This window comes from Harpia harpyja, chromosome 22 (assembly GCF_026419915.1).
Source record: "Harpia harpyja isolate bHarHar1 chromosome 22, bHarHar1 primary haplotype, whole genome shotgun sequence".
Lineage (NCBI taxonomy): Eukaryota > Metazoa > Chordata > Aves > Accipitriformes > Accipitridae > Harpia > Harpia harpyja.
Genome location: NC_068961.1, coordinates 6039939 through 6061720, shown reverse-complemented (window position 1 = coordinate 6061720; position 21782 = coordinate 6039939). Strand labels below are relative to the sequence as shown.

The following is a 21782-nucleotide window of genomic DNA, read 5'->3' as shown; positions in this document are numbered from 1 at the left end:
GACGGACCCGCTGCTGGTCACGGCCGAGCCCATCAGCGACGGTGGTGGTGCTTCTGGGAGAACGGATTTAAGAAGGGGAAAAAAAAACTGTGCTAGGGCAACTGCAGCCAGAGAGAGGAGTGAGAATATGTGAGAGCAACAGCCCTGCAGACCCCCAGGTCAGTGCAGAAGGAGGGGAGGAGGTGCTCCAGGCGCCGGAGCAGAGATTCCCCTGCAGCCCGTGGGGAAGACCATGGTGAGGCAGGCTGTCCCCCTGCAGCCCATGGAGGTCCACGGGGGAGCAGATAGCCACCTGCAGCCCGGGGAGGACCCCACGCCGGAGCAGGGGGATGCCCGAAGGAGGCTGTGACCCTGTGGAAAGCCCGCGCTGGAGCAGGCTCCCGGCATGACCTATGGATCTGTGGAGAGAGGAGCCTGCGCTGGAGCAGGTTTGCTGGCAGCACTTGTGACCCCGCAGAGGACCCACGCTGGAGCAGGCTGTGCCTGAAGGACTGCAGCCCGCGGGAGGGACCCGCGCTGGAGCAGTTCATGAAGGACTGCAGCCCGCGGGAAGGACTCACCTTGGAGAAGTTGGTGGAGGACTGTCTCCCGCGGGAGACACCCGACGGCGGAGCAGGGCCCGAGTGCGGAGTCCTCCTCCCCCTGAGGAGGAAGGAGCAGCAGAGACAAGGTGTGGCGAGCTGACCCCAGCCCCATTCCCCGTTCCCCTGCGCTGCTGTGGGGAGGGAGTAGAGAAAATTGGGAGTAAAGTTAAGCCCAGGAGAAGGGAGGGGTGGGGGGAAGATATTTTTTGTTTAAGATTTAGTTTTGTTTCTCATTACCCTACTCTGATTTGATTGGTAATAAATGAAACTAATTTCCCCAAGCCGAGTCTGTTTTGCTTGTGACGGTAATGGGTGAGTGATCGCTACCTGTCCTTACCTCGACCCACGAGCCTTTCGTTGTATTTTCTCTCCCCTGTCCAGCTGAGGAGGGGGAGTGATAGAGCGGCTTTGGTGGGCACCTGGCATCCAACCAGGGTCAACCCACCATACCAGAAGACTTCATGATGTGCAGAGAACAAGGCTGGATTCACTTCACAAGATGAAATGCTGCTTTAATTTAGCATTTATCATGAGGACAAATCATAAACATTCCAGTCAAATTTGAAAGGTACTGTGTGGAAGACTTGGTGTTAACAGTAATTTTGTGCTCTAGTTTTGAGGAAGAGTGGAAAAGATGCAAAACAATCATAAAACCACCACAAAATTTCATTCCATTTTCCCGATCTCCAGTCAAGTATATATGTTCATAGACATTGGGCACTAATCATATGCTGGTAAACCAAACAGCTCTGGTTTGAAATCCTCCATGGAGTTCAGCAGTAGTGTCGCTTCCTTTTTAAGATCCGGATTTAATTTTTCATCTGGAATCATAACCACTTGCATTCCTGCTGCCAGGGCTCCTTTGACTCCAAGTGGTGAATCTTCAAACACAAGACACTGAGAAACGAGGTGAGGGGAAAAAATTAAAGAATAATGTTACTATGAACTTTTAATCTTTTGTTTTAAAAGAGAGAATGATCCCAAATAAAACTTGGTAGGAAAGCTAAATTCATTTCCTGGCTTAGACACCCCTAATTAGAACAAGGGCAAACCTCTCAATTCAAACATCTGCATGGTAATTAACCTTAAATTCATTTCAATTCAAAAAAACATCAACATGCATACTTAAATCCCAGCAACTGTTTATCCAGATGTTCCTAAGTGGTTTTTTTTTAGGGATGGGTTTAAGCACAAGCTTAAAGTAAAGTTAAGCAAGTGCTTAAATACCTTTATTAGCAGGCAATTTAACTCTTTGAGACCAACTTTACAACCTGCAAAATAGCAAAAGCAGTGCTTTCACTTACAGGTGTGGCATTGCCTACATGCACAAGAGGGCGAAGAGTACTACCTAGGTCAGTGTTAGGACTTTGGATGAGTGGAGACTAAGACAGAAGTCACTTGTCAGAAGAGTGCTGTTGAATTCATGCTCTATTTGCTTAATTCTTCCAAAGCAATGGTGAGAAAGAAAACAAGCAGTTATATTGGAAGGTTACTTTCACAGAAGAGACAGTTAAGTCAGGTAAAAGTTCCATGTCTTACAACAGTCACAATCATTCAAGATTGCAGTTTGGAAGTAAAGTTATTAAAAATAATCAATATATTATTTATGTGAATTTTGTAATTTAACATCAGTGGATTGAATAATAAATATATAACATAAATATGTAACAAATCGTCTAGTCTGAACTGTCATATAATAAAAGATAATGCTTCTGGAGTTCATTCCAGAGTATATATAATGAAGCACCTCTTCCTGACGTTACCCAGTCTTGAGTCTGAATTTTTGGTCATGGACAATCCAAAGAAACCTTTGGCATCCAACCATCCAAAAAATTCTGATCTACACTGACAAGCGGTTTCTAACACTTCTGCAATTCAGACTGCATTTACTATCAATATTATTAGCACTGCTGCTACTACTACTACCAAAATTACCGCCACAAGTAATTTAGCACAGATGTTGGGATGGTTAGTGCAATTTTCCCCACACCCTTCAGACAGTGCAACTCTGCCTTATCACAAATTTCTCTCTCATGCACTAAGCCCTTCTCTACAGTCACTATCGATCTACCAAATCCCTTCCTACGTACCCGGGATGGATTTTCTTATCCTTTTCTTCACAACACAATAGACTGTGGCAACTAATATCGAATGGGTAAGAGTAATGATTTGCTAAATTTAGTTTAACTTTTGACTGAATCCAGACATGACACACTGGGAGAACATACAACAGCATACTGTATCTTTTAGGCTCTCTAATACACAACTATTTCTCCAGGGAAGATTCGGGATGCACAATGTTTGTCTGTTCTGGCTGTGCTCTAAAAGAACCGAGTTGCAGCCTGCAAAAACTTTATTATCTTCAAGGAAACATTTTTGCAAGATATATTAAATGTCTGCACTATATATACCCATCTGTATCAGACACTGTGGAAGAGGAAGAGGGAATGATCTCTTTCTTTCTGCTTTCCTTTCTTTTGAAAATATTGATTCTTGCCTGTCAACATGTCAGCAACCACTTGGAGTCTGCCAAGAGAAAGTAAGAGCTGCTTTCTACCTTGCATGTAATAAAGTAAAACTTAATTAATGATTTTTAGTGAGCCAAGAGAATCACACCAATCTCTTTTGTGCTAATTTCCTTTATACAGTCACCGAATTCCAGTTTGAACAATGTGCTATTTTCAAATGTTGATCATTATCACTATTATTAACTACAAATATGTAACCAGTTGATCCTGCAAAGCTTGGAACAACTGCTGTTAGAACGGAAGCACAGTTCTGCCTATAGGTTTTGTTCTTAACAATACCTTAGTTTGTGACCCTAAGCACTCTGAGTAAATGAAACCCTGACAGGCTTTGCCTTTTGAAGACTAAGCTTAAATGTTGCACAGAACAGCATTATCAAGGCCTTTCAGAAACCTTTTCTAATGCAGCCCGTACAAAGAAATGTACTTCACTGCTCTGCCTTGAAAGACCTAATTGACTTCCATGATGTCACTAAGCTTACTGTACGAGACGAGCAGATGATTTTGGAAGGCAATATGCATAATGAAAAGCTTAACTAATTCCCTGGAACTAGAAGCAATTAAAACTCTTAATTACCAAAGAAGCCAGGCAAATGACCCATAATTACAGTGGCTTTAATGTTACAGGAAATAAGTGTACTAGGTCTTCCTCCAGTCTTTCTTGCTACTGACACTTACTGTCAACAGCACAGCAACATTTTTAATGGATGACGAAAAGATTGCAGAGGTTCACATACAAAATGGATTTATTAACTTTGCTGCACAGAGATGTTATAAACTGTTCACTGTCCTGGCCCACCCACATACTAAATTTAGAGATATGAAAGCAGCCAAGTTCTTCCCCATTTTGCATAAGTATTGCAACATCAGCATCACTCCAACTGAGAGAGACAGATGAGATTTATACAGACTTCAGCTGAGATTCTGGCTGCTTCTCTGCATTATTTCTGTAACTTGTGTCATTGATCAATACAACCGGTATGAGATCTCTCAAAAGGTCATACTAATATAGGACAGTTTTCACTTTGGAATGAACTAGATGCTTAAAAAAGTAAAGTAGTAAAGCATAGTAATTTATATTTCACTCTATGAACCTAGAAAAAGAAAAATTAATCACTTAACCAAAGGAAGAAATAATTAAATCACTGCAGCACCTCATTACCTCATCTTCCTACATGAAATTTAAGAATATAAGAAAAGAGCGCTAGTTAGGCCCTTGGTATGCACAGCAGGGCCTCTCCAACCTATAAACTGTAAATGTCTGGATGGAATATTTACATAACTAACAGGGATATCCACAAGTGTTACTGCTATTAGTGATAACCATGAAGTCTGGAAGGATAAAAGATTAAAATCAGTTTTGAAATTAAGATTTTGAAAAACCTGTGAAGATAATATATATGCACAGGGAGTGCTTATCGAACAAATATCCTCAACCACGTATGACACTACTGTATCAACTCTAAACCAGAATGAAGGATGAGACTAAAGATGGCATAATTTATACACATAGAATACATCTGCAAATTAAACACTACCACTGCATGTATGCACTCTGACTTAAAAAAAAAAAACAAACAAACCCACCAAAAAACCCCCAAATCAAAACACATTCTGGAGACAAAAGCGGTTAAAAAAATAAAGACTAATAATTTTATTCTTCCCTCCTGCTGAATGAAAGCAAAATGGGAAAATGGTGGAATTTTGAGGTTTCAAATCACAGGTTCAAAAAGGGCTGGTAAGACCTCTGAGAGGTTATCCCTCTGCTCATTCTCTAACTTCTGAACAGGACCAGTCTCCTTCTGTACTTGGCGAGAAGAGACAGTAGAAGATTATTGTATCTTCTGTCCTCAAATGACACAGAAACATTTGCTATCAGAATGTGACACATTTTGGGGGGGGCTTCTTATGGACTGCATATTATACGTCTGTAACTTCTTTACTTACCATTGATTTTTCTCCTTCATGATCAAATCAACTGGTCAAAAGCGAGATGTGTTATTTGTAAAATTTGCACTCCGGAAACATTTGGTAACCTTATACATTAATTTACGTATACACGCACAACGCAGTCTTCTATAAGCATTTAAGGGCTAATTCAAATTCCATCTTATCACTAAAAAAATCCCCATTGATTTCAATGGGCACCAAAGTGAGCCCCAAAACAGGCTGCAGGAAGAAATTCAAGTACAGCCAGCTCATGTCGATTTCAGAACGACATTGTTCATCTCTGTGAACCAGAAGATGGTCAGGCCTTTCATTTCTACAGGTTACTTGTTGACTATTCACTTCCAAAAATATTTTTACTTTCCTCATTGTGAAAAACTAGCCCATACTCTGTGGTCATAATTCAAAACTCGGTAGTATCCAAGAAATAAATTATCAGTCTGAAAGATACTACTACTGCAATCACGTGTTTTGTTTTGTTCAACAACTTTCATCTCTTTTTACTTGCTGACTCTTTTTTTTCAGATTTTCAAAATAATTTTACTGCTGACCAACTGTGTTACTAGTGTGAGTGACCCAGGAATTTTCAAGAACCATAATATAATTCAGAATACAACACAGACACATCTATATCCCTTACAATGGATATATAATACTGTTTATCATTTATGGGAGGTGGTGGAAATGCACAAAAAGAGAGAGGAAACACCGACAACTTCAACAACATGTCATAACACAGATGCTGGGCTATTTTTTAGGTAACTTGTGTTTTCTTTTTTCTATGCTTTGATATACAAAGTATCTAGGAACAAGCGGAAAATGTATTTCTGGGTGACCCATTTACCACCAGAGTTACTTAAACATTATTGAATAAATGCATTTTAAGCAGCTACAGTATTTGCAATTTTGGCCTCCCACTGTGTTAACTCTCTGAAGAATTAACAAAAAACAGTAATGAAATAATGTTTCTCTCCTAATCTTTCCAGAAATAGTTCGGAAAAATCTCAGTAGCAATAAAGAATTACACTTCATTTTATTTTAAGGACATATGCCAATATGACTAGCCACGGATAACAGAATCATATTAAATATGCTGTTTAAGAAAGTCATAGAGCTTACAGCCGCACAACTTAGTTCCATTAAGAAAAATGAGGAGTAAGCCAAGATGTTTTTAAATGCTATAACAAATGAACAAACAAGCTGGAAACTTACAATCAAATGAATTAAGCATCAAAGTATCCAGAATACTAACTACCAGCCACCATTCTTCAGGATTCAATGATTCATATTAAGATCTGTTTGGAAATTATACGCACATATGCTTTTTAATTCAGATTTTTACAGACTTGCTACTAGGAGTATGTTGCAGACCAGTACAAGAATCAAATTATTTACCAGAAGGCTTGTAAGATAAAACCAAATTTAATTACCATAATTAAAAAAAAAATTTAAAAAAGGAAGTATCTTACATATGCACATAATTAGATCACTCCGCATTTCCAGCTCTCTGCATAAATGCCGCTTTACATTTTGGCCCCCACCAGTAGCTACTCTCTCACAAACCAGTTCATGGGACGTTATCTTAAGGTGGGCCAGAAGGAGTAAAACAGTTTGGATGGGGAAGGAGGAGAAATTTCAAATGTCTTGCTTGTTTTGAAGACTCGACCAAGTGAAAGAAAGTGCTTCTGTGAGTGACAGTTGGACCCAGACACAGCGGCTCTGTGAGGCAGGGAGAAGGTCACATTTACATGCGGGGTTACTCTGATCATTCCGGATGGCTGGAGCACTCTTTTCACAGAGGACTGTGTGTTTAGAGGACAGCACACTGGGAACTTTGTATGGCAACTTGTGTTACAGGCCTCAAGAAATTCCCAGGCGTTTCTGAAACAGTGTCCAATTATCTCGGCAGCAGAAATCTAACTCAATCAACTGCAGCTTGGATTAGCCATAGAAGAGTATTGTTCTTTTACGGAGAACACAAGGCAAATACTCAAGATGCTCTCTACCGAGGCTACTCATACTGCATAACATGCTGGGGGTTTTTATGCCACTTACCTCTAAAAGTGCCCTAAAAAGAAATCCTGTGCAACGAAATAGTTAATTTGTGCTGCCTTCCCTCCCACACAGAAGTACCTTTACTAAAACAACTGACTTTCTTGACATGTAATACACAACACATTCAAGTAACTGCACCTTGCATGCAGAGCTCAGAGCCGTAGGATAATTTACACTGGAAGGGATCCCTGGAGACCATTTAGAAACAGCCCTACTCAACGCACGTCCAGCCAGAGCAGGCTGCCTAGGACCTCGACCGGGTGAGCTTCAAGCATCTTCAAGGATGCAGACTCCACATGCCTCCTGGGCAACCTGTTCCCATATTTCAGCACTCCCATGGTGAAGATGGTTTTCCGAGCATCTAGCAGGAGTTTTTTGTGTTCCAGCTTGTGCCGGTTGCCTACTGCGCGATCGCTCTGCACCCTGGAGAAGAGGCTGGCCCCATCTCATGAGCAAACACATCAGAGATACAGACCAGGTACATCCAAAGGAGGAACTGTTTTGATGAATCCAAACTCTAAGTCTCAAACTGAAACTGGAAGTAGGTATCAGAAGTATTTCCTGAATAAATGCAATGACCTTTTTGCCACAGGGAATGTCTACGAAGTTGCAGGTGCAGCACAGCACGCTGAGGATGGCAGGTACCTGCCTGTTCTGTGTAACTGGAGGCCACCGCTTGCCCCGAACCACCTCAGCAGGTGCTGCAGAAGGCAGCTGATTCTCGTGGAGCAATCAAATTTTTTCAAGCAGCATCATTTTTTGGCAATAGTTTCTTTTTGTTCTATAATGTCTCCTTGACCAGTGTTATTTTCCCACACAGAAAGACCAGCTTGCATACTGAAATTTACCGTAATCCGATCTAATCTTAATTATTATATAATCTTTGACAGAAGTGTTAATAACAATCCACATATGCTTCAGACATAAAGTCATTTCCTCCTTTAAACAGGTTTTCATTGGGAGTGAAAAAAAGTCATGGAAAAGGTCTTTTTTTTTTCTATTCAGTACAAGCTTCTCATTGAACCATACATGACGCAGTGTCACTGGTCTGGAGTGACTTGGTGAGACGTAGCTGTGTCACACTTTAACTTTTCATGATCAGAAAGAAAAGTGGTTTTCTTTCAAACTTCAAACAGCTGAAAGTTATCTTTTAGAGAATATTTAAGATTAATAGCATAAAACTCCAAGTGCGAAGCCACAAACTAGCACCTTACAGCAAAACAAACAAAACACTAACAAAATTATAATTTTCTACATAGTTCAACTACAGAAAACAAATACTTATATTAAAAATGGCAATTCTCTGTTCTCAGTATAGATTTTCTAAGAGGAAGGTGGACAACAAAGTACAAAAGTAAGCTGGAAAAAATATTAACTCCTAATTTGGGTAAACACCTGAACTGAATCTTAAAGAACTTTTGTTAGAAATTGGCTTTTTTAACTTTTAAAAGAAAAAAATAAACCATTTTTTATGACATCTGCAAGAATAACTTAATAGTACTGGCTTCACAAAACCCAAGAGAATGAAAGCAGGAAATTAAAAGCTGGTTTTACTCCAGCAGAAACCAAACCCAAGAACGACTCCTAAAATCTTTAAAAAAATGTAATATCTTGGAGAGTGTCACACCCCATAAGAGGGTTAAAGAAATGGAAGATCCAAAGAGGAGGAACACACTTAAGATAATCAGCTCTAGGAAGAACCATTGAATCTGAAATAAACACATTATTTTGAAAAAGGAAATAAATTAACATCATAAAGAGATACAAACCTGTAAAGCTTCAGATTCTGAAACACAACAGTATGAAGGTTTGACTCTGGGTCAACTCAGGGGTCATTTTCTAAAACAGAATTACTTCAATATTTTCTTTTGAACTCATTGATATTCAAAGTACTATTTCCACTAAAATATGAACTTGTAAAATAGCAATAGTATTAACAGTAATTAAAAAATTACTCTGTGACATCTATGCAAGGATAATACATGCTTCAATTTAATGTATTTCCATCATATGCCATTAGATTAAATTCCATGTACATATTTTAGACAAAAGCAAAGTGACCAGATTAGACAATTTTCTCCTAATCAGGCTCCTAACCTGTTCCTAGGAGGTAGTTCCAAAAGTAGCTGAGCCAAACTAATGGTTTGCTGCCAAGGAGAAGTGTTTCTTCCTTCTATTTCTTTAACCTCCTGTTAACCCGTGTATGTTTCCATCTGTCTCCTAGTGATGGGTGTTGTGTTTGTGTGTCCTTCTGTGAATCAACTCTGTAGCCTAATGGAAAACTATTCTCCTATCAGGCTCATAAACTGGAGAACAACCACGTAACAGCTGGGAGTGAACTGGAAGACTCGAGAAGAATATAAAACCTCCTTTTTGGGCAGTGTTTAAATCACAGAGGGGTTCATCCCTTCAAAATACAGTCTTATTCCTGGCATGCCTTGCATTTGCCTAAAGCAGACTGTCAGTGCAAAATCACAAAATGGCTGTACAAAGTTTTGCAAAACCTGCTCTTTCAACACAAGCCCAACTGTGGGCATGGGATTACAGTTATAAACATCGCAATTCCAAAATTTATTTTGCCATAGCAATCTAAAAATATCACATCTGAAATGAAATGCCTCATTACATCGATAATCAGATCTATTTAAGTAACCGCCCTCATGATTTCAAAAGATGATTTCTCAGCCTCTTAGTTGGCAAAGCTGCTTTGACTGTGCAGGCAAACAGAGCTCAGAACTCAAAATTTCTTACATTTTCTCTACCTAAGAAAGTATTTCTCTGTGCTAAATATAGTATTTCTAAAGAACACGAAATCTACCACCAAAAGTAACAGAATTAATAATAAACACCATATTCCTACATATACTATGTATCATATACCCCTTTTGAACTATTTGTTATGAGAAATAATTAATTCAATGGAGAGCACTTTCCTAACCCTGAATGAGGGATTAACTTTAAGTGCACAGCAAGATCTACTAGATTAATACAATTATTACTGGTGAAAAAAATATATTAAGAACAGGAGGAAAGTTAAGAAGAAAACGTCAAAATTATTTTTTTCGGAGTTCAAGAGAGAAATAATCTCTTTCACAGTCTCCAGCTTGTTTTTATCAGCTTGCTTTATTTATTTTAGGGAAGCAATAATTATCCAGGTATTTCAAGCTATGAAAACTGTAAGATGGAAAGCCAGTGAATATCAAGCAGTTTTATGGTAATCAATCATTAAAACAGTCTACTCCTCTAAAAAATTTCTTTCCACTGTAAACTCCAGGTTCAAATATTTCCATAAATATGAAAATTAATACACTCTTAAAATGAATTCACATGTAGAAAGTTATTTAAGTCTTAATCTCCTGTTGCAATATATTTCAAAACACTTCTGTCAAAATTACCCTAATAATATCATCTAGCTATTTAAAATACTGCATGGAAACACTTTTTTTTTAAATGCATTGATGACCCACAGTTCTCAAGCTGTACCTATTTTTCTATTAGACCAGCTCTACCACATACGAGAATGGTACTAGTTGCCTCAACCAAAGGCTATCAGTTCTTCTTTTGACTCAAGCATGCTTACAGGCAGAATAACAGGTCATTTTCAGTGAAAGGAATAAAGGGCATAAGATGTAAATGAATGTTTCAGAGTAAACAATGAACAAAAATAGAAAAACATGCTTATTTAACTCTGTGATGTATGCGTGTGTATAAATACATGGTATATATATATACGGTGTCTGTACAGATAGTCTTTTTCTCTGTAGCCTAAGGCTTATTCAGCTTAATATATATTAGATTAGTAATGAACACAGCCATGACACTGGCTTAACATTAACATTAGCTTGGGAATACCAGCCATGGTATCAGCAACTGCTAACTATGCTTGTCACACAACTTCTGCCATGAGTAGCTTCTTTTGGGTACTCAGTTCTTCAAAGAAACAAGTTTATCATTATCTGGGTTCTCATCAGCTCTTTCTTAATACCATTTTTATTTAAAAACCCTCTCATCTGTGTATTTCAATCAGAAATAATGTCCAGATGTCAACAGGGTATAAAGCTGACAGATGGCAGACTAATTTAAAAGGAAAACTACCACCTATCTGCCTGTAAATCGACCTCTCATGGGCAAAGTCCTCAAAACACTGCAACAGGCCATATGCTTAAGTGAAAACTACTTGCTCATCCAACACAATAATGATTTTACATTAAAAGTAAGAATCACCACTTACCTAACGAATCCACTGATCTGAAGTATCCTGCCTTTGCTGACCTTCAATGGTTTGAGTGAGTCTTTGGAAAAGGGATGAGGGTTGACTTCCCATTTAAACTAAATGTGTCCATTTCTCTGTGACTGTTGGAATTGTTACTCTAAAGCTTGCTGCCCTGTTATTGTGCTACTATGTTATGGATTGCCCACACATAATGTACATATACACATAATATACATACACGCTCATACAGAAAATAAGCAAATGCTCCATAAATCTTATATGGACTCACAGAATCACAGGATCCCAGGATGACTGAGCTTGGAAGGGACCTCTGGAGGTCACCTGGTTCATGCCCCTGCTCAAGCAGGGACACCTACAGCCAGTTGCCCAGGACCATGTCCAGACAGTGTTTGAGTATCTCCAAGGAAGGAGACTCCACCGCCTCTCTGGGCAACCTGTGCCCGGGCTCAGTCACCCGCACGGTAAAAAAGTGTTTCCTGATGCTCAGAGGGAACCTCCTGTATTTCAGTTTGTGCCCCCTGCCTCTGGTCCTGTCACTGGGTACCACTGAAAAGAGCCTGGCTCTGTCTTCTTTGCATCCTCTCTTCAGGTATTTACATACATCTGGAAGATCCCCCCTGAGCCTTCTCTTCTCCAAGCTAAATAGTCCCAACTCACCTAGCCTTTCCTCACACAAGAGATGCTCCAGTCCCTTAATCATCTCTGTGGCCCTTTGCTGGACTCCCTCCAGTAGCTCCATATGCCTCTCGTACTGGGGAGCCCAGAACTGGACACAGTACTCCAGGTATGGCCTCACCAGTGCGGAGTAGAAAGGCAGGATCTCCCCCCTCAACCTGCTGGCAACACTCCTCCTCATCAGCTGCCTTGGCCACAATGGCACATTGCTGGCTCATGGTCAACTTGGTGTCCGCCAGCCATCATAATTATCTCTTCTTCTGAGAGTATGAAATCAATTTGCTTTTCTCTCCTCTTCAAAAGTGTGCAGCCACACTCACTGGTGCAGAGACAGATGGCACTGTAATGGAACTTCTAAATTTAAAGGTTTGAATGACAAATGTGCAAAAAACCCAGACAAAACATATTGCTAAGTGACCATTAGAGAAACTATGATGAGAATAGAAAACACTCCATTAGGAAGTGTCTCAGTCACCCCAATACTGACACAAACACATTTCTTCACAGTTAAGTCAAAGGCAAATTGCCTTCTCTACAAATGCTTGCAGTCAACTTACAAACAAGCACCTGAATAAGAGTTAATGTGCTTATAACACATACTTATTTTGGGAAAAAAACCTAAGTCGTGTCTGCCTAAGCACAGGCCACCCCTCTTTTCTTCTTTTTAAATCAAATTATGTGTATCTATATATTAGTAAGACTACCATGGCATACCGCAAACAGTGATTTTACATTGCTCTAACCATCACAACACATGACCTGAAAGAAACCACCTCTAACACAGCAACACGATCAGTTCAGAAATAGATGCTGCCACAGGTATTGCCAAGAATCTGGATAAATTGACAGGCAGCAGAGTGCTACAAGCAGCATTTTGCTGATAACTTGGAAGCTTCGGCTCCCAGACCGTATATAAGGATTCCCTGGGGAAACCAGACTGCAACAGGTACGTCAAGGTGACAAAGTATCACTGCCACACAATCTCCACTGAAAGATATGTTCTGGCTACCACGTAAAAGATGCTGTGACTACAGAAAATAAAAAAAAAAAAAAAAAAAGGAGGACAGGCTGTCAGGTGAAGAAGCAAAAGAGAATCTCAAACACCATGATTCAGTATACAGGAAATATCCCCCATTTTTTTCTGATTAGAAATTGTAGTGTTTCCTCTCTATTACAATTAAAAACTTTGCTAATTGATTTCAACTACTTCTAGTGAGATACAGGTAAAATTCATTATATTCAATAATGAGAAAATTTATAAATCAGACAGAAAAGATGTCTAAAGAGTGAAGACTGAAATTTCTCATCCATACATAAAGATTATCTTGGGGATGCATGTTCAGGGTTTGCATGTCTTGAAGGTGTAGCTAAAGACATCTGTCCTGTATTCTTCAAAGGTTTGTAAATTCTAGTCTTAGCAAGGAAAACAATGTGAGAAAAGACACTAAAACTTCCATTTTTTCCACTGACCCTGCACCTGCAGATAAAACACTTGAATACTTTCAAAGCCATAGAGAACAGTCTCCTCACTGACAAGTAACATAGTAATTTAACAAGTAGTTCTATGGAATATCAAGGGATAATGGGTTAAAACCAGAAAGAAACAATTACGCTGTCTAGAACTACTGTTATTATAATCTCAACTAGATGAAGTTCTAACTTTGTTACCAAAAGAAACAGGAAGAAAATCTTACAAAATCAAGTGACAATTGTCATTTTGACCTTCTTCAGATTACCAGCATCTTGCACCTAGATGGAGAGCAAAGACATTGCTAAGGATGCTCTAAATGCTTTTCTCAATCAGATGTTCTTGTGCTTAGGAGTAGCAGTGCTGCAGGCTGCCAGCCGAGGTTCTTCACTTCCACGTGTTTTCCTACTTCCCTATCAACTAAAAAAGTTCTTCTCCCTGCTATGGGTGCCTTCCTAACTACCCTCCTTAGAGAAAAGAAGCACAGCTTAGGTAGACAGTTTTTAACTAATAAGAATCTTTCCTTCCAAATCCTCTGTGGCTATGAAACATCACATTACTAATAAGTCCAAAGAGCATCGATGGAGCATTAGCACTTAAAATTGCCAAGTATGCTTCTACAGAGAGGGATCTGTACATTTTCATATCTGGAAATACATATATATATATATGCACACACACACGTTAGTTTATGCCGTAGAAGAGCTTGTCTTTGCACACTTCTAATTAAAGTCCATTTCTGACGGTTTTCCTGGCAAGGGCTTACTACTGTACGTGCACATCTGTGTGGAGGTCTCAGTGCCGGCCCTGCCACGGGACCGGGGTCCCGCGTGCCCACAGCGCAGCACCTGCAGCGAGGGTGGGTGTGCAAGTGAGCGTGCGAGCACCCGTGAACAGCACGCTGGGCTAGCTGGCAAGTCGGTGAAGTGGCCTGGAAGTCAGGCGCGTCTCTCCGGGCAGGAGCACCGGCAGCATCGGCTCTCGGAGGGACAGGGTAGGCATAGGGTGGCCCTGGCCAGCTGCTGTAGAGACCGTGGCACCTGGGGCTGTCCAAGAGACCCGTCCGCGTGTGCACGAGACTCGCTGTGGGAGGTGATGGGAGGAGAACAAGGATCCAGGACCATGGGATGGGCCGTGTAAGCCATCCGCTGCGTGGGTGTGGGTGGGAGGAAGGGGAAGGGGAGAAGGATCTGCGCCGAGCGCTGGAGTGGGGCTGTGGCCTTGGGGGCTCACGCCTCCAGGTGCCAACAACCGGGGAGGCTGGCACCCAAGGCCAGCTGAGTGCCTAAATCCAGCTGCTGGAAGGACCCTCATTGCACAGATGTATATGAACAGGATGAGGCCAGTGGTGCTCTCTGTGCTTGGGTGAGTGCTGAGCATTTCTGCTGTGCCGCTCTGCGGGGCTGGCAGGTCTACGTGCTTATATGCATCTGGTACGTGCTGTGCATCCTCGTGTGACGACTGGAAATATGTTCTCAGCCTCGCTACGGGCTGGACTTGGGGCCAGGGGGCTGCAGCGGCCTCGCTGCTACCGGCCTCCTGGATTCAACACATTTATTATATACAAATGCATACACGTATTATTTACAGTTTAAAGTATATCTCTACACATATATTTATCTCTCTATACAGATATAAACCCGCATGCATTTATAAAGCTAACATCAAACGCAGTAAAATGTCAAGAACAGTAAGTCGGGAAGGGCTGGAGAGAAAAAGGTGACTTCCACGATACTTTGTCAGGACTGAACCAAACTCCCAGGATGATGGGGATTTGGCAGGAACTAAAACTGTTCTTCAATTCGATATAAAAGTACCACCAGCACAGCATCAAACATGTTTTGGGAAGGCATTGATAAACCAAAGTTAGTACTCTTTAATTCTACATTATCTCATATTTCATTGTTATTAAATGTTCAATCTAATTCAAACATATGCAATGACACTTTGCCTGTCTGAATAATATCTAATTGGAAAAATGCAGTGTGTGAGGTCCTTGCTAAAATTCCTAACAGATTTAGCAAAATAAGCAGTAATTCATATCCCACACTTCCAGGTAACATTGCTGATAAATATTAAAGTATCTCCAACATGACTGAATTTATGTATCAGACACAGTACAGTGTACCACTGATATTTGTACCCAGTTTCCTATTGTTTTCTCCAATTGCTTCCATTCCAGAAACTGTTGCTGAATCTGAAGAAGGCACACAGGAAAAATTAAGACAGATTTTTGTTTTTATCCATCCCAGCATCCTTCTGCATTCTAGTGAAAATCTGTTTCTCAACAACTAACAAATAATTTTCCACTTCTTAAATTAATCTTGACATCAATATCCAAGCCCTAAATACGATACTGCTTCCCAAGCCTTTTATCAAAAGGTATCCTAGTCGAGCGTTACTCCAGTTGAAATATAGGGCAGATTTGTCTCGCATGTCTGTGCACGAAAGTGACAAAACGGATGAATCCACAAGATCAATATAGGTCTAGGTTTGAAAACACAGATTTAAGTGCTCCAAATTCATAAGGTTATTGAAACTAGCAAAAGTCAACAGAAGGTTTGGCACTGCATTGTCTGCACCATGAACACGTGTACTTGTTGAAGAACCATGGCATTTTTAACTTTTTGCCAATTAAGGTGATTTTTTGTTTATGCTCTCCACAAAAAAACCCTACAAACTGTGCAGAAGACCCATAAATAAAGGCATTTGCAAATAAAATGAGAGCCACAGTCAACTGGAATAGTACTGAGGCCTTTGCTGTATTTATAAGGGAATGCAAAAAGGTGGTTGGTTGGTTTGTTTTTGTCAGGCAACACAAGCTTTTAATATCTCTAGTCATTCAGACCTTCCACTGAGATTTATTAACTTGTCAAACAAAAGCAATTTTACAACATAGACAACTGCAGTTCATTTCAGAACATTTATTGCTCTGTAAACAGAAAATCCAGATTCTCCTTAAATAATCTGTCCCTTTTCTTCTTGAAGCAAGAAGAAAAGCATGGTAGAGAGAAATTTTAAGTGAAACAGAAAAATATTCATGAACTTATTTCCACAAAGATACAAAAAGCATAAAGTTAGAAATTATAACAGACTTTTACAGTGACTACCTCTATTGAAAAAATCTTTGGTGCCAGTAACTTACATCAAACAAAATCACATAGGGACACAGAAATGAGAAACAGTTTAAATTAAAGGTGGTCACGATACTGAAAGGAGGATGGCCTCTGCCCAGGAGCTGATGTAGAACATCCCCCACATTTGGACAATACGGATGAGAGGGGAAGGGGAAACAGAACAGGGCCACAGCTCCATGTTTACATTGTATATTTTGTGCTATGCAACTCCCTAGCCATGAGTTAAAGCTAAAAGAAATGTCAGGTTTCTGTATGCTCTTCCAATCTTTAAACACGCAACAAAATGACAACTCCAAGGAAATCTAAATAATTGTGGAAAGCTATTTGGCTTGTAAGTTAATTGTATCTGTTGAGCAGAAGCTTGACTATGAATTTCTGTTACTATTTAGTCTCATAATTCTCAAATACACAAGGACTATGTTTGAAAAGTTCATTAGTTATTAAAATTAGGAAAGCAGAAAACAGAAGGATGATGACAAACTTCAGGAAGTCCAGCAGAGGGTCACCAAGGTGGCTGGGGTTGTAGCTACTTGCCCTATGAGGAAATGCTGAAAGAGAGCTTGGCTTGTTCAGCCCAGAGAAGACTTCAGAAGGGCCAAACGGCAGCTGCCCAGTATCTCTCAGGACATTACTGAAAAGATGGAGACAGCCTCTTTACCAAGCTGCATAGTATGAACATGAGATGATGGTCCTAAATTGAAATTGGAGAGGTTCTGTCTGACTAGATATAAGCAGAGGAGTTAAAAAAAAAAAAAAAAAATCACAGCAAGAATTAAGCACTGGAAAATGTTGCTCAGAGAAGCTGCATGGTCTCCACCTTTGGAGGCTTTTAAGACCTGACTGGACAAGCGCGGAGCAACTTGGTCTGAATTCAGTATTGACCTGCTCTTAGAAGGTTGGATTAGTTACTTTGCAAGGTTCATTCCAACCAGAATGACTTTACAGAAGAGTTAAAACAACTTATTAAGTATCATTAAGCATTATTCTGCTTCAGTTTTCAATCCCTCAAAGCATTAAGAATAATTTCTAGAATACTACCAGTACACTGCATATTGACCTTTTGTACCTACTGCATGTTAGAGCAATTATTACCTAAAAGAAGCCCTGCCTGCCAGGCCAGAGGAAAATATTTTTTCTTGCACGCTCCACTTCCTGGCATCTCTGCAATACAAAGCAAAATCAACAGATATATCAACAACTCAAAGATTTTTCCTACCATAAACTAAGATAATTCTATGATAATATAATCAATATTAACTTTAGACATTTTTTGATCTCTCAGTCTATGTCTAGACTATGAGGACGTCCCATTTCCTGAGTCAGGGAGTGGAGAAAGTAGGTAGAATAAGGCGATGTTCCCAGATGGGAACAAATGGGGCAAGACTTGTCCCAGCAGAACTGCAACAGAAGGTATGGGAGAAGATACGACACAGTAGATCCTACAGTAGAAACTAAGAAACTAGGGTGGAAGAGCTCAAACGGCTCTGAGAGATGTTTAGAAAGGAGGGGTTTTATTAGGAGACTGAAACAGAAGGACTAAGATACCCACCTGGAACATCTACACCTGAACTGGTTATCTAGTCTCCCTTTATGAAGAGAAACGTGATCCTAGGGAACAGGTTACTGCTGTTTGGGAAAAGGGCCTCATCTGACAGAGGGGAGGCAGCCGCAGCTCCATGCCCCCTGGTCCAAACAGTAGGGAGGCTGAGCATGTATCCCCAGCAGGCACATGCACACAGAGCACATATATATATATATATATATATATTTATCTATATATCTCTCCATGGCTAGCCGCACAGATCAACACAGTTACACTCGGCACTCACGCGAGCCCACAGGCTCGTTCAGCTGGCTCTTTGCTAGCGCTCACGCACTTGCCCGCGCTCAGTCTGGCCACTGGCACTGCAGACCCACGGGCCAGGCCCCCGTGACCTGCGGTCCCACGCTGGGGGCTGCTGGCCCCTTGGTTTTGCCCAGTCGCTGGCACCCAGACCCTCGCTCGCTCCAGCTGCTGGCGCTGCGGACACACGGGTCTCTGCCTGGGGTCTGGCTCCAGTTGCTGCCCACACACACAGAACGGATGCCCTTCAGCCAGGAAAAGAGTTAGAAACAGGATTTGATAAAATAGGACAGACTGCGCTGGTCAGGAGCAGGGCACGGCCAGACAAGCGCGTCGCCTATTTACACACATCCAGCCCTTTTTATCCCCTCATCCCTCTATTCCCCCGTCACGAACCCCGAGCAATCCCCAAATGCTCGTCCCCTGCAGCCCGCGTCGCGTCCCATACTCCAGGCAGCATCTCCCCTCCGTCCAGAAGGGGATCTGGCTTCGATTCGCCTTGACGGGTCCCACGGCCGGGCAGTGGGGCTGGGGCTCTCCGGGGACAGGCTGTCCCTCTCTCCCAGTCCTTCACCCGGGCTCCCGCCCGCCTTCGGGACTCGGTGCTCCCCTGGCCTGGTGGAGACGGGCCTCTGGTGGGCTCACGGCTCCTGCGGTGGGGCTGGGAGCCGCCGGGCAGGGTGAGATTTGGGATCCCCCCCCGCTGTCGCCTCTCTGAGCTCCTTCACCGGTGTGCAGACAAACTTCTATCACACAACCTAACAGCTGCCTGCGGTGGATCTTCCTTAGGTTCTATCCAATTCTATGCAAGTTTATGCATCACATGCTGCTTGATTCCTAACATGCAAGACCAGGAATCCAAGAAGTTTCTTTCACAGGTCTTTATAACTAGGGCCTGGTATACCATACGCTGCGCTAAATATAGAAATCAATAGGAGAAAAAGAGATGCTCAAATCAGACAGCCTATTTTTTTCTTTCTTCTCGATGCTGCTATTATTCCAATGTTCAGTCTGATCCTAAAGCAATACAGCACAGCATGTCACAAGCATTATTATGTCTTCATACTGCTGAGTAACTGAAATCCTTTTATTAAAATACAGCATTCTGTGATGGATTTCTTCATCCTTGGACTGACATTGAGCCTGAAGCTCTTACTAGTAATCACTTTACACAAAGCCAGATCACATACTCAACTCAGACAGAGAAGCTAAGGACTCAATTCACAGATTTTTAAAAATGGTGTGAAAGCTGGTGAGACTGAATTGTTCCTGCAAAGAATGGATACATTTCAAAATTTCTAAGAGAAACTACACTGAAGGCCTTTTCTGAATAATCGACTTACCGAACGTTTTATTCATTCTTCATTAACACTGTCTTACTAAAACAAAATCAGTTCCCCAAAACATCAGAAGAAAGTTATTCCACTGAATATTAATCATCTTAAAGAAATTTAAGGCTGTCATGTGCTCCCACCACAGCTGTAAAGAAGATCTGTAAATAGTAAGATATCAGTAAAACAGTCTTCCACCAGCCTACTCAAAGTCAACCATCATCTTTCAAGCATACTTGCTCTTCAACTGATTGCTAAGATGGTAAGAAAAAAAATCAAGTGACAGGAGGAAGGGACAGTAATAAATTGTCCAAATGCCTTAGAATTACTAGTTAATGCAAGACAGAATAGAAGATGAAACTCCGACATCAGTGTTTCTAAAGAAAACCTCTTTACTTTGAGAGACATGCCAAAGCACACATTTGCAGCTGACTTCTTTCCACTAACTTCATGAGATTTTAAATTTAGACATGTAGCATCCTAAATGTTTGAAGAGTTTTTGCTGTAATGTTAGCCCTGTCACATCATCTACCAATCCTCTTGAGACAGAATGCTTAGCCTCAAAAAAGTAAATGCTTTTACTATTTCAGTATATACATCATTAACTTATCTACTGTTTCCTCACTCTTCAGCTACACTCCCTAAAAAATGTTTGGGGAAGCGTTAAGGACAAATGGGCTACTGCACACTATTAACTCTTCATAATTTATAATGAAGCTATATAGATTACTTAATGCAGTCACAAATTCAAGTTTTCATTTTCACCTTCATGGCACTGTATTATCTTACCCACAATTACTGTGTGTCTTGCTTTTATTTCCTTCTACTCCCTAGACATCATCTATCCTTTCACTTAATTGCGTTCTTTATCTCTTTCTCCCACTTTCAGCTGAATGTCTTATATCATGCTGACCTCTGTGCCTTGTACAATCTCCATGCCTACACCCTTCATCCTTCTTCAGCAGCATCTTTAAAAACACACTCTTTCAGGAATCATTGGTACATTCTCTTCTTCCTCCCCTTCTTATTGCTGAGCTATTAACTGAAATTTGTCTTGCTTAAACCACTTTTGCTCCTTGCTGGACCAAGGCAGCAGAGAATACAGTCAAAAGCTAACGCAGAGCTGGCTGATTCACTTAATTCCATCAGAAATTACTTCTGTTAACTCTTTAACTCTGAGGAAAATTGAGGGGTAATACTTGCTTGTCCTCCAAAATAGAAACTTGGAACCTTATTCACTAAAAAAGCCACAACACTCATTAAATAAATGCCAATCATTGTGCGTGTGCATGGAGTGATTAGTTTCTACAAACTACACCTGTACTTCTTACAGTCTTAGATGTTTTATATATATTTCATAGTGCTCTGACAGCTGTCCAGAGCAGGCTCCGTGCCTATCATCCAGTGTACATGGATCTGATGCTTTTTTTCCCTTCAGGGTTTAACGTGTACGTAAATGTAAATATGATGTACACAGTGAGCAGGCACGGCACACAAACATCAGGAAACTCAGGAGCATTCCCCAGTCTAGTAACAGTCATAGTATGGTAGAGTCATAGCATTATTCCTGACTCCTAGAGCACCTGACTGCAGGACTCCCAGCTTCCCAAACTTCAAACACCTGCTCTACACAATATAACTCTTCATGGAAGTTATCATATGACCATTGTAATAGTTATTACTATAATTAAAAATATTATTATCTTCTGAGGAAAACAGTAAAATAATTGCAAACACTTTTCGCTGAAGTTTAAGAAAAAAAATAACCCTCTCAATGAAAATTTTCAGCCTGAAAAGTTAAAAACTCACAACTAAAAGCAGTTTTCAAAAGATATATCATAGCTAACCTTAAAACTGCAAATGCATTCTACCTAAGCTACATGATCATTCTTCGTAAAATAAAAGGTTCTGTTGGCATTCTCTTGGGATAAGTGCATTATTGAAAGTGGAAAGCAGTAAGATAAGTTACGTACTATTATGCTT

The 21782-nt window shown here is 40.7% G+C and overlaps 1 protein-coding gene across 2 annotated transcripts in view; it reads right to left on the bottom strand.

Annotated features, from left to right (window-relative positions):
• Window positions 1-1070: 1070 nt before the first annotated feature.
• Window positions 1071-21782, bottom strand: part of PUDP (pseudouridine 5'-phosphatase) — a 74977-nt gene continuing 54265 nt past the window's right edge. For both annotated transcript variants that reach the window (XM_052773849.1, XM_052773850.1), the window contains exon 4: window positions 1071-1481. In XM_052773849.1, coding sequence (XP_052629809.1) covers window positions 1305-1481 — 177 coding nt within the window. In that variant the 3' untranslated portion in view covers window positions 1071-1304. The remainder of the gene's footprint in view (window positions 1482-21782) is intronic.